Source organism: Pleurodeles waltl, chromosome 3_1, assembly GCF_031143425.1.
Source record: "Pleurodeles waltl isolate 20211129_DDA chromosome 3_1, aPleWal1.hap1.20221129, whole genome shotgun sequence".
Taxonomy (NCBI): domain Eukaryota; kingdom Metazoa; phylum Chordata; class Amphibia; order Caudata; family Salamandridae; genus Pleurodeles; species Pleurodeles waltl.
In genome coordinates, this window is record NC_090440.1 from 1,790,144,587 (window position 1) to 1,790,162,170 (window position 17,584).

Here is a 17,584-nt window from a genome sequence, read left to right on the forward strand (position 1 = left end):
CGACGAAGAGAGCACGGAGGTGTTTGTCAGTATGGTGGTACAGTCGGCATGTCCCAATGCCTTAGGTTTAGGAGACATTGCTGATGCCACCAAGGGGGACATAGTACTCAATCAGGTCAAAGAAGCACTGAGTCATAGAAAGTGGAAGCTGTTCTTGGAAAAGACTAAAGTAGCCAACTACAAATGCAAGTTAGAAATGCAAGGGATGTGGAGGGTGCGAGATGAGTTGTCCACAGATGGTCAAGGACTGGTTCTTCGAAGAAGAAGAATCGTACTGCCTCAGAGTTTGTGGGCCAGAGTGGTGAAACTAGCACATCAGGGCCACCAGGCCGCTGTGAAGACCAAGGCAAGATTGCGGGCAAAAGTGTGGTTCCCTGGCATGGATAGTCAGGTGGACGAATTGGTGGGGAAATGCCATTCATGCGTCATGACATCAGGAGAGCCACCCTGCTGTCCAGTAGACACTGAGCCGGCTAGCACAAAGCCCTGGACAAAAGTGAGTATGGATTTTGGGAGTTTACCGGACGGGCGGCTGACTGTCGTCCTCATTGACTCGTGCACCAAGTTCCCTGTTGTTGACGTGGTGTTGTCCACGGCATTTGAAAATGTGAGGCCGGTGCTTCAAAAGGCATTTGCTATGTTTGGGCTCCCTGACGAAGTCAGAACAGACAATGGTCCACCGTTCAATGGACATGAGTTTTGGTCTTACCTTGAAGGATTAGCCATACATCATTGCAAGGTCATGCCATACTGGCCGCAGGCCAATGGGGATGTCGAGAGGTTCATGCGAACTTTAAACCGAGCACTCAGAATAGGTGTTGAACAAAGAGCAGACAGTGAGCAATGTCTACACCAATTTCTAGGTGCTTATCGCCAGACACCTCATAGTACTACGGGGTGTGCCCCGGCCGCACTGATGTTTAAGGTTCCGCCTCAATATTGCATTCCGGCTGGTCCTCAGTGGACATCCCCAGAACTGGATGTTGAAGCCACTCAGCAACGTAGAGAACGCACTAATCGGAAAGCTACTGAACGACGGCGAGGTCGGTACCAGGGCTTTCAGGAAGGAGATATGGTGGTAGTGAAGAACCGCCGGCCAGAGGGAAAATTCCAAACTCCATTTGAACCTGAACCCTGGCAAGTCATTAGTGTGCGGGGTGCTATGATAACAGCCGCACAAGGCAGGCAGAGAGTAACTAGGAATATATCACACTTCAGGAGAACAGGGGTTGTGATCACATCCGAGGAAGAAGGAGAGATCGATGACTCGATGGCGGAACCCCCAGCAGAGGAAGGACAGACTGAAGGTGCTCAGGGAGCGGCACCAAGTGCACAACACCTTCTAAGTGAAAATGCGGGCAGGGGAGAATCACTTCCCAGGGGTGGACGTTATCATCTACGCCCCAACCCAGTGCCGAACAGCCAGCTCAGAGACTTTGCCTGTACCTTGGGGCCCTAGAAAGCAATGTTGGACCATCGTCGCCTGCTCACCAGAGGGGCGTTGTACCCATGACGTTCGTATCCTTTGTTCAGTTTATTGTTATTGTGTTTTTTGTCTCATTTAGTGGGTTTTGGGTTTTCCTGTATATCTTCTCTTCTCTTCTGTGTGAAGTAAAACATGGGAGGGATGTAGAGAGCCACCCGGGCTCTCTTCTCTGCGTTACGTTCCGCGCATCCGACTGGAATGCGGAACCGAACTGTAGTAATAAACTCGGGGCTGTGCTGACGCAGTTCCCCTTGAGACTACAGCCCCTGTGTACGTGTCCTCATTTTGTACCCCGAATACTGTGGGGCCCAGCAACCCTACACCTTGCAAATGAGGAAATGCCCTCATGATGGCGCTGGTGCAACATGTGCGCAAGTGCTATTAGTATTACAGAAGGAGCCACACAGGCATCTGCAACCCTTCTATAATCCCATTGTGCCCCAGGGAGCGCAAAGAGGATGCACACGCCCGTTGTACCCCCTGAGTGAGTGCAATGTATAATACAGCCCCTGGATTCCTTTGTGAATTCTGTAAAAGTCAGAAATGTACTCCAAATGTAGAACAAAACCGGAGAAATTCTTGGATACTTTTGAGCAGAGAACCTGATAATGGGAACGTGCGGATCTGTAAACCATTGTTTTTGCATTGATCCCAACAAAAAAAACAGTCTTTCCTAATACAGGTTCTGACCGTCTTGTGTTTGCCCAGCATATTTGGAAAATATGTTACACTACTCAATGAGTGTTACAACATCATGCAGTCTGCCACTGTTACAAACTTGTGTTCAAAACATTCCGAGTCATTTTTAAGTTTAGTTTATTAACATCAAACTGAGATTCAGAAATATCACTAAAAGAATTCACCAGTTTTTTTTGTTTAATTCAGTTTTTCATAATTCCTTTTCTTGAGTTCCAAATTCATTTTGTTTAACCTCTGTCTCTCTTCTGCCAGTTTGTTCCCTGTTTTTTAGATTACAGTGCAGAAGGTACTGGAGTTCTGTTGAATCATGTCATTGCTACTAAGAGGGCCACGAAAATGAAATTGACAACGATTCATGTTTTTAATTTATTAAATCAGCTCTAGAAATGATCGAACCACACAAAGGATAATAATAAAAAGCTTTAATTATGCTGATCCTCTTGTACCAAAGGCAGCAGTAGACAGTGGAGGTGCATGTTCCTGTTGTCACGTTCTATAAATTGGAAGCCCCGCCGAACATGCATGATCGGATGTCCTCAGATTAGCACCACCCTCAAATATTTAGGCACTTATGCTTCACTGTTTTTAAAAAAATATATTTTTGTTACTAAAATCTGTTGTTTAGACAAAATATTGGGAAAACACATCCTATGGACAAAATAGTGTAAAGAATATTGAGGGCAAAAATATTGTGAAGGTAAGTTTCGATAACGTTTTACTATATATATCTCCACATATATGTACCTTGACAATATATATATATCTTCAAGGTACGTAGACGCACAGTTAAGAATAGTAAATCTATACCTATTTGCACTTAAGAATAGTAAATCTATACCTATTTGCACTTACCTTCTTGATATTTTGATCCTCGATATTTCTGACACGCTTTTGTGTTCACGCAATATTTTTCTCAGTGATCCTTAAAATCTAGAATATTACGTCTTCTAGCTATGGCACAGTTGTTCACTGTTCTGAGATGCTAATGCATGGTAATCATCAAAGGTTTAGTGGAAGATAATAGTTGACAAAAGGGCATAGGATTTGATTGTATATTTTCCTATCATATTGCATTACATATAGCTGCCTTATTTTCACAACATCTCCTTTTCACTTTATCAGTAAATCAAGTCGTACCTATATAGCGTGGCTTATCACCCCGGGGGGCAGGTCCAGGTCCTGTGCTTTAGGTATCAGTTGAAAAGCCAGGTCTTGAGTTCCTTCCTAAAGTAGTTCAGCTAGGGTGCAGTGCAGAGGTTCCAGGCTCTGGCGGCGAGGAGAGTGAAAGAGCGTCCTCCAAAGCGTCTGCAGTGGATGCGTGGTGTCTGAGTGAGGGTGAGGTGTCAGAGCAGAGGTTACTGGTCTGTAGGTGGAAAGTCAGACGGCAGTTCAGGTAGGCTGGTCCATGGTTGTGGAGGAGTTTTGTAGACGTGGGTGAGGAGCTTGAAGTGGCATGTTTTCTGGACTGGAGCCAGCAGAGGTCATTTAGGTGTTGGGTGATAGGTGTGTTCTCTTGGGCAAGCTAGGGATTATTCTGGCTGCTGCATTGTCTGAAGTCTTTGCATGAGTTCAGTGGTGGTGCTGGTATGTAAATCATTGCCATATTTAAGCCGGCTGGTGGTGAGGGTCTGCGTCACTGTTTTCCTAGTGCTGATGGGGAGACATCTAAAGAGCTTGAGGAGCATGCAGATTGTGTGGAAGCAGGCTGAGGGGACAGCATTGACCTGACGGTTTATGGAGAGTTTGCTGTCCAGTGATACCGAGGTTTTGGTGTGGTCTTTCGGCGGGGGGTTCGGTCCAAGCTGTGCTAGCCATCAGGAGTTGTTCAAGAAAGCGGTGTGTTTGCCGAAGATCAGAACGTTTGTTTTGTCGGTGTTGAGCTTCAAGCAGTTGTCTTTCATTCAAGTTGCAACATTCGTCATGCAATTGTGGAAGTAGGTCTTTGCCCATGTGGTTTCATCTGAGAGAGAGGATGAGCTGTGTGTCGTCTGCGCAGGAGATGATGTTGATGTGGTGAGATCTGACAAATGCCTGTGAGGGGTGTCATGTAGATGTTGATGAGGCTGGGCTGAGGGATGAGCCTTGGGGTACTTTGCAGATAGTGTACTTGGGTTGTGAGGTGAAGGGGGAGGTGGACTCTCTGGGTGCGTCCAGTGAGAAAAGATGCCACCCATATGAGCATAACAGTGTTGATTCCAATCCGGCGTAGTCAATTGATGAGTGTGTGGTGGGAGTCGGTGTCGAAGGCTGTAGGCTGAGGGCGGCTGATTTTCCTCTGGTAGGACTTGGATGTCATCTGTTGCAGTGATCGGGGCTGTCTTAGTGCTGTGATTGGTTCTGAAGCCAGTTGGGATGGGTCCAGCAGTTTTATTCTTTCCAGATGATCTGTGAATTTGAGGTTGATGGCCTTCTTTAGGACTTTGGTGGGGAACATGAGGATGAAGATGGGACTACAGTTCTGGAGCTCGCTGGGGTCGGCCAAAGTTTTCTTGAGGAGAGGTCTCACCTCTGCATGTTTCCATGCGTTGGGGAAGGTGACTCTAGTTATGGAGGTGTTGAGGATGGCGGTGAGCTGGTGGCTGATCTCAGTGCTTATGAGATTAAAGAGTCGATGAGTGCTCCTGAGTGTAAGTTTGTTTTTGCCTGTCTCACTGGGATCCTGCTAGCTAGGACCCCAATGCTCATAGTTTGTGGCCTGAATGTGTGTACCTGTGTAGTGACTCACTGTGTCATGAGGCTCTGCTAATCAGAACCTCAGTGCTTATGCTCTCTCTGCCTATAAAATTGTCACTATAGGCTACTGACCATTCTTACCAATTCTAATTGGCACACTGGAACACCCTTATAATTCCCTAGTATATGGTACCTAGGTACCCAGGGTATTGGGGTTCCAGGAGATCCCTATGGGCTGCAGCATTTCCTTTACCACCCATAGGGAGCTCAGACAAATCTTACACAGGACTGCCACTGCAGCCTGAGTGAAAAAACACACACGTTATTTCACAGCCATTTTCACTGCACTTAAGTAACCTATAAATCACCTATATGTCTAACCTTCACTTGCTGAAGGTTAGGTGCAAAGTTACTAAGTGTGAGGGCACCCTTGCACTAGCAAAGGTGCCCCCACATAGTTCAAGGCAATTTCGCTGGACTTTGTGCGTGCGGGGACACCATTACACGCGTGCAATACATATAGGTCAATACCTCTATGTAGCTTCACAGTGGTAACTCCAAATATGGCCATGTAACATGTCTAAGATCATGGAATTGTCCCCCCATGCCAAATCTGGTATTGGGGTGCCAATGCCACGCATCCCGGGACTCCACTATGGACCCTGGGTACTCCCAATGCAGCTCTCTGGGGTTTTCTCTGCAGCTACCGCTGCTGCCACCCCACAGACAGGGTTCTGCCCTCCTGGGGTCTGGGCAGCCCAGAAATAGGAAGGCAGAACAAAGAATTTCCTCTGAGAGAGGATGTTACACTGTCTCCCTTTGGAAATAGGTGTTAAAGGCTGGGGAGGGGTAGCCTCTCACAGCCTCTGAAAATGCTTTGAAGGGCACAGATGGTGCCCTCCTTGCATAAGCGAGTCTACACCGGTTTAGGGAAGCCCCAGTCCCTGCTCTGGTGCGAAACTGGACAAAGGAAAGGGGAGTGACCACTCCCCTGTCCATCACCACCCCAGGGTTGGTGCCCAGAGCTCCTCCACTGTGTCCCGGACCTCTGCCATCTTGGATCCAGAGGTGTGAGGCCACTCTGGAGGACTCTTAGTGGCCACTGCCAGCAGGTGACGTCAGAGACCACTCCTGATAGGTGATTGCCTGACTAGATGGCCAATCCTCCTCTGATGGCTATTTAGGGTCTCTCCAGTGGGCTTTTCCTCAGATAACGACTTGCAATAATTCACTAGAGTTCCTCTGCACCTCTCTCTTCGACTTCTGCCAAGGATCGACCGCTGACTGCTCCAGGACGCCTGAAAAACTGCAACAAAGTACCAAGAAGACTACCGGCGACATTGTAGCGCCTAATCCTGCCAGCTTTCTCGACTGTTTCCTGGTGGTTCATGCTTTGGGGGCTGCCTGCCTTCATCCTGCACTGGAAGCCACGCTGAAATCTCCTGTGGGTTGATGGAACCTTCCCCCTGCTCCAGCGGGCACCAAACTTCAGCGTCACTGGTACTCTGGGACCCCTCTCTTCCTGACGAGCGTGGCCCCTGGAACACAGGTGGTAGACCCAAGTGACCCAGACTGTCCAGTGGTCCAACTGTCCAAATTTGGAGGAGGTAAGTCCTTGCCTCCCCTCTACAGGCAGTAATCCTGTGCACCGCGTGAACTGCAGCTACTAGGGCTTCTGTGCACATTTCCATGAAATCCTTTGTGCACAGCCAAGCCCAGGTCCCCAGCACTCTGTCCTGCAATGCTCAGCTCCCTGAGTTGATCTCTGGCTTCGTGGGACCCTCTTTTGCAGTGTTGAGACGACCGCCATCTTCAGACTTCTTGAACCCATGTTCAAGTCTTCTGTGGGTTGCTACCTTCTTGTGCATGGGCTCTCTACGTTGCTGAGGGCCCCCTCTGTCCCCTCTCCCAAGTGGCGACATCCTGGTCCTTCCTGGGCCCAGGCAGCATCCTTTTTCTTCAACTGTGACTCTTGCAGCTAGCAAGGCTTGTTTGGGGTCTTTTGCCAAAGAAACAACTCTTCATCCTCCAACACTCCGTGGGACATCTTCTGCATGAAGGAGAAGTTCCTAGCACCTTTCATTGTTGCAGCATCTTCAGCTTCTTCCATTCGGAGGCAGCCATTTTGCACCTTCATCCGGGGTTTATTGGGCTCCTGCCCCCCCTGGACACCTTCATGACTCTTGGACTTGGTCCCCTTCCTTTGCAGGTCCTCAGGTTCACGAATCCGTCTTCAGTGCTTTGCAGTCTGTTGTGGTCTTTGCAAAATCCACTATCACGGGTTTAGTGTGTTTTGGGGAAATAGTAGTACTTTACTCCTACCTCCAGGGTCTTGGGGTGGGGTATCTTGGACACCCTTAGTGCTTTCTTACACTCCCAGCGACTCTCTACAAACTACACTAGCCTGGGGGTCCATTCGTGATTCCCATTCCACTTTCTTAGTATACGGTTTGTGTTGCCTCTAGGCCTATTGCATCCTATGTATTCTACAGTGTTTGCACTACTTTCTGACTGTTTTACTTACCTGATTTTGGTTTGTGTGTATATTTTGTGTATCTTACTTACCTTCTAAGGTAGTATATCCTCTGAGATATTTTTGGTACATTGTCACTAAAATAAAGTACCTTTATTTTTAGTAACTCTGAGTATGATATCGTACCTATATGATATAAGTGGTATAGTAGGAGTTTTGCATGTCTCCTAGTTCAGCCTAAGCTGCTCTGCTTTAGCTACCTCTATCAGCCTAAGCTTCTAGAACACTACTAATCTACTAATAAGGGATAACTGAACCTGGCACAAGGTGTAAGTACCATCAGGTACCCACTATAAGCCAGGCCAGCCTCCTACAGTTCGGTCCGAGCTGTGCTAGCCATCAGGAGTTGTTCAAGAGAGCGGTGTGTTTGCCGAAGATCAGAACGTTTGTTTTGTCAGTGTTGAGCTTCAAGCAGTTGTCTTTCATTCAAGTTGCAACATTCGTCATGCAATTGTGGAAGTAGGTATTTGCCCATGTGGTTTCCTCTGAGAGAGAGAGAGGATGAGCTGTGTGTCGTCTGCGCAGGAGATGATGTTAATGTGGTGGGATCTGACAAATGCCTGTGAGGGGTGTCATGTAGATGTTGAAGAGGCTGGGCTCAGGGATGAGCCTTGGGGTACTTTGCAGATGGTGTGCTTGGGTTGTGAGGTGAAGGGGGAGGTGGACTCTCTGGGTGCGTCCAGTGAGAAAAGATGCCACCCATCTGAGCGTATCATTGGTGATTCCAATCCGGCGTAGTCAATTGATGAGTGTATGGTGGGAGACAGTGTCGAAGGCTGTGGACTGAGGGCGTCTGATTTTCCTCTGTCAGGTAGGACTTGGATGTCATCTGTTGCAGTGATCGGGGCTGTCTCATTGCTGTGATTGGTTCTGAAGCCAGATTGGGATGGGTCCAGCAGTTTTATTCTTTCCAGATGATCTGTGAATTTGAGGTTGATGGCCTTCTTTAGGACTTTGGTGGGGAACATGAGGAAGGAGATGGGACCATAGTTCTGGAGCTCGCTGGGGTCGGCCAAAGGTTTCTTGAGGAGGGGTCTCACCTATGCATGTTTCCATGCATTGGGGAAGGTGACTGTTGTTATGGAGGTGTTGAGGATGGCGGTGAGCTGGTGGCTGATCTCAGTGCGTCCAAGATTAAAGAGTGGATGAGTGCTCCTGGGTGGAAGGAGTTCATCAGAGTGGTTGTTGTGGATGTGCTTAGTTCTTCCCATGCGGTGAGCCGGGTGGTTGTGGTTCATGGCTTGCTGAGGAGGTTGGAGAGTTGGGGTTTGAAATTTCTGTAGATGGTTGCTATTTTGTTGTGAAAGCAGTTGGTGAGGGCGTTTAGTGGATAACTATATTAATGGATAACTATAAAATGTCTGTTAGGCAGCAGGACTAGCGGGGCTGGCCATTTGTTACCGTTGAAGAAGACATCATACAGAAAATGTTGATGTATACATGTATCTATGCGTGTGTGTATTTAAAGTTTAATACAGCCTACCATGCCTCTTTGCATTCAGTTCAGAATGTAGCCGCTTGCACGAGTCCATTGTTTCTTCATGAAATTGTTCAATGTCTGTAACAACCGTTGGCATCATCTCCTCTGGATGGTTTGTATAGGCCCTCATTTCAAAGATTAACTATTTGGATGTTTGTAATGCCACATCACATAATGGCCACATACTGCTATTACTGAACCGAGCGATATCACAACACCTGTACCAAGACATTCTAAATTTCAAGTTTTGGATATGGGAATAATCCTAAGAAACAGTGTTACTACAACTTTTCCTGCATGTTTATGCAGACGTAGAAAAGCCCAGAATTATTAGAATGCTTGTGTTTTGGTTTTCAACCAAGTGCTAGTTCAGTAATTCAGTTAAGTGTGCCGGACTCCAGCAGGGAAACTAGTTAGCCAAGTGTTGTGATCTGCCCTTTGGATGAAGCGGTCCAATCTCTAGGGTAGTGTTGTTACTTTGATGGACTGGTTACTTGCAGTGCTAACCGGAGTCGTGTTGACTTGGAGGTAGGTGTCTTTGTCTTTGAGCGTTGTGTCGTGTATTTCATCGGTTTAATTGACAGCTTCACAATTTTGCATAACTCATAAGATGTGTAGACATTGAAATAAATAAATAAATCTGAATCCTTCTAAACATCAGGGGGAGTCGCACACTTCCTACTTCACCTGAACTACTAACCCACACCCTGCTAACCAAACACGATCTTCGACATGGTAACTGGAACGCCTTCGTACTTCATGCAAGACATCCCACTCTTACTACTTCCCAAAGACTACTTATCCACATCCTACCAACCAAACAAGAGCCTCGAAACGGTGATGGGAGCGCCTTCCTACTTCGCCGAAAACATCCTGCCCTTACCGCGGACTACTTATCCACATAATGCCAACGAAGCACCAGCACTGAGACAGTGACTACACCTCTGACTACTAATCTACATCCTACCAACCAAGCACCAGCATTAAGACATTGACCAGGACTACTTCATACTTCACTGAAACCATCCTACTCATTCCACTTTGTTCAGACCACAAACCTACGCCACAACAAACGAGATTTGTTATCGCCATTTGCTCGCTCACGGTACGATAGTAAGTGCAACTGTAGTCCACACTCATCTCTGCGCTTCACTCCTTCCTTACTTGCATGAAACCTCTTTCCACACAGGCCACTCCATAGAACCCGCACTCCATCAGCCACCATAGTGAAATGAGTAATTTCTTATCCGAAGGTGGCAGATGCACACAAATATTTCACTCCTTTTTGCTTCAATCCATTCTAACGTGTAGCGACAAGTTCACTTGCACACATTTGAAGCATCACTTCACCCTTGACACAAGCACACTTCCCAGAGAGCCACTGGATAAACTCATACTGCCGTCCACCAGCGTGAGTGGGCTAGCGGCTTATTCGCCTATGTCAGAGCACTTTGCGCCTATTGTGCAAGCTGTGCTTTGTTGGAAAAGCTTTTTCTGAAACGTTTAATAAATATGCAGCTCCGGTATTCCCATGTTCCTTCTCAGAAAGAGATCGTTCGTTACCTTCCATCCAGCTCATCCTATTTTCTGTTTGCATGATATGATTGTCTGAATGCCTTTCTCGCTCTTAGGAACGCAAGACGCTGGCCCCTCATGATAGACCCCCAAGGCCAAGCAAACAAGTGGGTGAAAAACATGGAAAAGGCCAACACCCTTCACGTAATCAAGCTTAGTGACCCGGACTATGTAAGAACACTGGAAAACTGCATCCAGTTCGGCACACCTGGTAAGTGGCATGAGGATAATTTACATGCAACCTGCAAACTAGCCAAAAGGGGGCGACGTAAGCTTGGAGATAGTAAATATGGCGACAGTAAAACTTCAGATTCATACAAACCAGGTTTGTTTTAATTATTTTTTTCCTTTATAATCCTCATTAATCAAATTATCACTTTAATAAGCTTTCTCGCAGCAGGGTGTGAGAATCTGCATGCTCAAATGTTCATTAGTGACTTTCTCTAATTGTGCTGTTTTAATTGTTGCGTAAGGTGTGGCATACATATGTCCTCATTATCTCGACGTTTGCTGGTTACAAATGTTCTTTGAATTCTCTAGGCTCGCCAATACTTTGCATCTAAATGTAGGTCAAACCATCCGTTCCACACTGGGTTTTCTCATCCTTTAAAATGCTCAGCTATACCCTTATAATCCGTGAAGCTGTAATTGTCTTCACTGTATTAAATATCAACCCCATAAGAAAGAAGAGCTGAGAGAATATAAATCACTTAAACAATTTAGCCTCACTGTGCAGTGAACATTCGGAATCAGCTAGTAAGAATTTATGTACCGAAACCCAGCATTTCTCATGCAAATCAGTGTATAATCTGTAGATAACGGCTCTGTGATCTAAAATGGAGAATCATATCTTAAACTAGTGCGGGGACTCATTCACATGATTGTATTACAGGGAGTGGTTTCACCTGAAGTTACATCACCGGAAGTACCATCACAGGAAGTGACATCTGCATAGATATTCCAAATACAATAGTATAGTTTCTTAGGAAGTGAACTAACCAACTGCATTTTATATGCATGGTCTCTCTCCAAAATTTTGAGATAGTTAGAGTGAAACGTGAACAGTGCTTCACTGCAAGTTCTTATTTAGTACTCGTTAATTATTTAGTACTCGTTAATTATTTTAGCTTGCAGTATTTTGATTTCGGTCTGCGCGAATTCGATTCGTCAAATACATGGCCTTGCGTTGAACCTGATAATGTTTTGACTTCAATGGACTGAGCCTAGAGTAGTGCCGCTTAGCGTTCTAAACCCTTATGGGTGTTTCCGACGTGACTTCATCAACCAACTGCATATAATATGGGGTGATATTTGACACGCTAGTTCTGAAGCCCGAAAAGCCAGCAGATGTGGACAGGGCTAGTCGTATCACTAAGTCTTTGGCAATTGACTGCTGCCACAGTTTCATTTGAATGTCACAAACATTAGCCTGCCATGGTTTTCTTACAGCCTTGGACTCTCTCTTTTCAAACTGTCTGGTAGAGCAAAGGATCTCCCAAGAAGAAGTACATAAAACATGCCTGTATTAGGAACTCTTGGTCAATGTTGGCTTGGGAAGGTTACCCATTCATGTAGTGAAAAAAAAGCGCATAGTAGGTTCTCATCGTTATCTCTTCACCTTTCACCCTGCTCCTATCCTTACTTTGAGATCCTGCTTCTGTAGTCGAGCACCCCAACATTCAAGTATTTATTCCCTTTCTACTTTTTCCCGGCTACGCTTGCCATAATGAGCCATTACATCCTCCAAGCATCTGTCTGTCTTTTATGTATCCCACTGTCTGCGGTCACCCAGGGCTTGGGACTTTGAGCCTTCATAAGGGGGAAAGGGCCGGGGGGAGGGCATGCGTTCTGCATCTCCACTATAGGAAAGTGTCATGTTCTCCCTCACAAGCCTGTGTGCGTGATTTTTTTAGTGGGCTTTCCTGACATCTGATAGCCAGTGTTGAACTGTGTCATACTCCTGCTGGTAGAGTTCCATCGAGGGAGGCCTTGACTATTAGCTTAAATAGAGACTGTTAAGAATGGGGTTTCTGGTTGGCTAGGGTATGCACCTAAGCTAGGCAGAACGTCTAGTCAGGGCGAGGGGCTACACACCTAGGATAACCCCTGCTCACCCCTTTGGTAGTTTGGGACAAGCAGTCAGGCTTATTCCAGAGGCAATGTGCAAAGCGATTGCACAACACAAATATCACACATGACGCTAGAAATAAACCACAAATGAAACACAATGCCAAGTTATATAAAAATAAACTATCTGATAGAGACCTCTAGATGCAGATTCCTTACCTTTGAATTCCCTGGCATCTGCTTTGAATCCAGGCAGTCGGAGCACGACTTTGAGTCGTGGTCTCTGTCGAGGCACCAGAGACACCATCACAGACATGGCGCGATGGCAGGCACCACAAGGCTTGAACCCCACCTTCCTCGTTGACATCTCGCGCAGACGAAAAATCTTTGACAAAAGGGTTGAAAAAAGGCTTGCCAAAAAAGGCAGAGGGTAGCTTGATCCCGGACCTGCGCTTAACCGGCGTGGAAAGTAAATAACTGACATACTTCAGGCGCTGTTAAGGGGCCTAGCTGTAGCAGGAAGGCCAGCACACACCAGCAAGGGTGGCGGGGTGGTAATTCCTCCTGGCAATCCAGCAGAGCCAGGGAAGTCCTGGTCTGGGAGAACTTGTAGCAGGGCACAAGCAGAATAGCAATCCTGATGAGCCCTTTGTGCCACCCAGCAGATGCCAGGCAGCATGAGTCCTTGGTGCAGTCCAGTAGCTCCTCAGACAGAGGTTCAGTCCCAGTTCCAAAAGTGCTCTAAAAATGTGGAGGAAGACCCCCTGTACTTGCTCCCTTGTACTACACTGATTTTAGGCAGCCTCCACAAAAGGGGGAGAAGGGCTTCCAACCAGTCCTAACTGGTTCTAGGAGTGTCCCCTCTCTCCTCCAGCACAGACTTCAGACATCAGTGGGGGGTAAATGAGCCCTTTGTGTGAGGCCAGGCCACAGCCTTTACAAATTAAGGTGTGCCCCGCCTCTCCCTCTCTCAGTCCAGGCAGACCATTCAATCCGCAGATGCACTCTGTGACACCTCCACCCTCCCTGTGTACAGGCTGTCTGAAAGGTATGCACATAGCCTAGCTGTCACTTTTCCCCAGGCATGGATTGGAATCAAGCTGCAAACCACCTGAGTCATAAGCTCAGAGAAATGCCCACTTTCTAGAAGTGGCATTTCTATAATGGTAATAAAAATCCACCTACACCAGTAAGCAGCATTTCTCACTATTATTACACCCATACCAAACATTCCCACTCTACCCCTCATAGATCAGACAATACCACCTAGACATAAGGTAGGGCATTTCCAATGCAATCCTATGACAAAGGCAGCACTCACAGCAGTGAGAAACCAAACAGGATGTTTGTAACTACCAAGACAGGCCACACAACCAGGCACATGTCCTGCCTTTTGCATACATAGCCCCTTGCCCATAGGGCTAACTAGCTAGAGCCTACCTTAGGGGTGACTTATATGTAGTAGAAAGGGGAGCTCCAGGCCTGGCAAGTACATTTAGATGCCTCTGGCAGTAAACTGTTCACACAGGCCCTGCACTGGCAGACCTGAGACAGGTTTGAAAGGCTACTTCTGTGGGTGGCGCAAGCTGCGCTGCAGGCCCACTAGTAGCATTTAATGTACAGGCCACGGGCATAGGGATACCACTGTAAAAGGGACTTACAGGTAAATTAAATGTGCCAATCCGCTGTAAGCCAATCATACCAAGTTTAGAAGGGAGAGCACATGCACTTTAGCACTGATCAGCAGTGGTAAAGTGCCCAGAGTCCTAATGTCAGCAAAAAGGGTCAGCAAAAATAGGAGGAAGAAGGCAAAAAGATTAGGGATGACCCTGTAAAAAGGGCCAGGTCCAACGGAGACCCTCCCAGCATGGACGACGCTCGAGCCCGTGGTCATATTGCATCTGAACAAGGCTGTGGCATTTAAAAGATAAATGGAGGACAGAAATGAAGTCCTATACATGCATTGGGCGGAATATGGCTATATATGTTCAATTGTAGGTATAGAGAGATAGTAAATGAGGGTTTTCTGTCCTCCGGTTTTACCCGACTCTTTTCTGTGTGGTGCATAGACCCACAAACTGGTATTTTTCTTATAAGGGACTCTTAATATGTCTGTTATGAGGTTGTCAAAGACGGGAATATTGACCCAGGCATCTGACTAGCCTACAAGGAGTCTATAGAGGCTTGATTACAAGGCATCCAGGACTTGTGGTTGAAGCATTGTCTTTTCAGTGAAAAGTGGATAAATCCCATTAAGGCTCTCCTTTTAGACCCACGGTTGCAACGCAAGAGCAGCAGTTTTAGACATTCCGTCTCACAGTCTCTTAGCTGCACATGAATGACAGTCTTTGGTTAGTTATGTTTGTGAGGCGTTATGAAGACAATGGAGAATCCCCCATGAATGTCCTGCTTCTCCAGATCATACAGTCTCACCAATAGTTGTCTTCTCAGCCTCTTCTGTGGCATCATATTGGTCATCCCCAGAGTATGAGGATTTCACGGATGATCCTGTTGGTGGGATTTTGTTCTCAGGGGCAAACATGTTTAGTAAAGGGACTTCCACTATATGGTGAATCATTTCTCTTAAAACTCGATTCTGAAGAAGTTCATCCAAGTCAGAGTGGTGAGGGGCCCACCATTTTTATAATCTCTCTATTCTGAAGCTTCCAGTGAACTTAGCAGTGTGTGAACTTCTTCAATGAGAATGATATTCCATAAAGGGAGGGAAACAACCCTGAGAACACATTGGTTCTAAGCTCATGGGTCATCTTTATCTTTAGCAATGGGTGACCTGGCCATTTTACAGACCCTTTTCATTGGTTCCATATTGACAAACGTGACTGGTCATGCAGCTTTGCTCAGGGAAGAAGTAACTCTTACAGGTGTCATAGATTGAAAACAGAAGCAGTCTTAACATTTTAAAGCACTCAAATGGGGGAGTACGTTTGACCTCATTTGTCAGAATCCATGAAGTTTATACTTCACAATCACTGATGAAAGACTATCAAGCTTGGTCTTCTACTGAAGAAGAAGATGGGGATTATTCTGAGTTATTGACCATCATGGAGACGATCACAAAGTTTTCCCTAAGTGTGTTTGATAACCTCAAGGCATTTGAAATGGATACCAGGACATTGGTGCCTGCTCGTTGCTATCTGCACTTGCCTGGTTTGTGTGCATGGATCATAAAAGCCAAATATTCTAAACATGCAATTCCTGAGTCCCCAATAATTTGTTGATGAACTTGAGTCAGTTCTGTACGTGTTTTTCAAAAGACTGAAACATGCAGAACCTTTGCAAACCTTATAACTGTATTCATCAGTGGAAGTATGAACGTGCTCCTCTCTCTCAACCCATTCCTTCCCTTAATTTTCCAGCAAAACCTTCCAGAGAAGAATCAACAGTGTTCCTGACTATGCTAATTTATACTGGACAGAGGGTACACTGAGTGGTCACTGTATCAATTTGATCAACAGTGGCATCCGTTGTTTGCAGAAGAATGGGTCCTAGAAGTAGTGGACTTGAAAAATGTCCATCACAGCCTCCATAACATACATTTCCAGCATAGTTTCCGCCCAGGGACCTAAAAAAGCAAAGGCATTGACAAGCATCCTCAAAGTTCTGACTATAAAAAAAAAACTGGTATTCCAGTGTTTTCCTGGTACTGGTTATCATTCTGAAGAAACACAACTTTTTTGTAGACTGTGAAGTTCAAAATGCAGATGCTACAAAATGTTCTACCTCTGTCTTCCAAAGAGGATTCCATAACATGCACTTGTCTCTAAAATGCATGTTTTGTATGTCCTGATCCTCCTCTGGTCATCATGGGTTCCTGGGATTCTCTTTGGGGAATCAGCATTGGCAGTTCCAGGTTCTGACCTTTGAATTGAAATATTTCCCTGATGTGTTTATCAAACGGTTAGCCCCATTGATGGTAGTTCTTCACATCATTGTTAGGGTGAAGTTAAGACCAGGCTCTTAGGCACATCTGGGAGATTTTCTTCAACAACACAGGTTTCTGATCAACTGATACAAGCACTATATTTATACAAACCAGAGCCTGATATCCATCTGTGCATGTATATTCCTCACCTCAAGAGTAGTTTTCCTACCTCCAGCTCGAGCAGACAAGCTGATTTCCCAGTTTTTGCTTCTCCTGAAGAAATATTGGGGGATGACCAGGAACTGGCATCAGGTTGAAGATGACATGAGTGACTGCCTTGAGACATTCTACTTCTTCCTTCAATTGGTCTCTGTAGTTGACCAGTCAGTTTTGTGTTCATCTATTTTATAGGCTGTCAGTGGTGCTATGGGGCCCATCTATGCTTGCAACCTGTGGTTCAACACACTCTGCAAGTGCGGCACTCTGCTTCAGCGTATTGGAAGCTCTCATAACAATATCGGAGGATATCCACAAGCAGTGATATTCTTACAAAAAAAAAAACTAGCAGACTGTGTGGGAGGCGATGTTGATGCCGGCATCATCAAAGTAATGTTGGGCATTCCACAAACAGCTCCAATACTCAAATTGGAGGGAACTAGTGGCAGTACAAAGAAACTTATGAATATTCGCTAGAGAAATCAAGACAAGGCAATTGTAGTTTGCTCTGTCAATACATTAACAAAAGCAGGTCTGTATCGTTCTTTGGAGACATGGTCCAGGATTCAGATAGTTTTGCATTTTATTGTCCTGTGACATGTGGGTTCTTTTCCATCAAGGCAGTTCACAATTGGGGCGCACTAAGTCAGATATTTCTATCATCTTAAGTACTTATGTGCGTCCAGCTATCTTTTTTCAAAAGATGTGCAGATTGCGCTGCACTCAAGTAGTAGATTTACTTGCCAACTATTTGAATGCTGAGCTTCTTTGTTTTTTCACAGTACCATGATTCAGTAGCCTTGCATTCATTCCTTGCCTCTCTGACATGTTCCTGAATTAAGTGGTGCTCATGATTGCCATCATTCCGTTCTGGCTCTGAGGGCCATGATTTTCCCATCTATGTCAACTTCCAGGATGGGATCTTTCTCTGACTGTGTATCATTTGAACCATCCATCTCTGACATCAGCCCC

At 45.9% G+C, this 17,584-nt stretch overlaps 1 protein-coding gene across 2 annotated transcripts in view; it reads left to right on the top strand.

Annotated features, from left to right (window-relative positions):
- DNAH7 (dynein axonemal heavy chain 7) overlaps nt 1-17,584 on the top strand; it is a 1,158,398-nt gene that overhangs the window by 760,947 nt on the left and 379,867 nt on the right. For both annotated transcript variants that reach the window (XM_069225862.1, XM_069225863.1), the window contains one exon: nt 10,503-10,657. In XM_069225862.1, the coding sequence (XP_069081963.1) occupies nt 10,503-10,657 (155 nt within the window). The remainder of the gene's footprint in view (nt 1-10,502; nt 10,658-17,584) is intronic.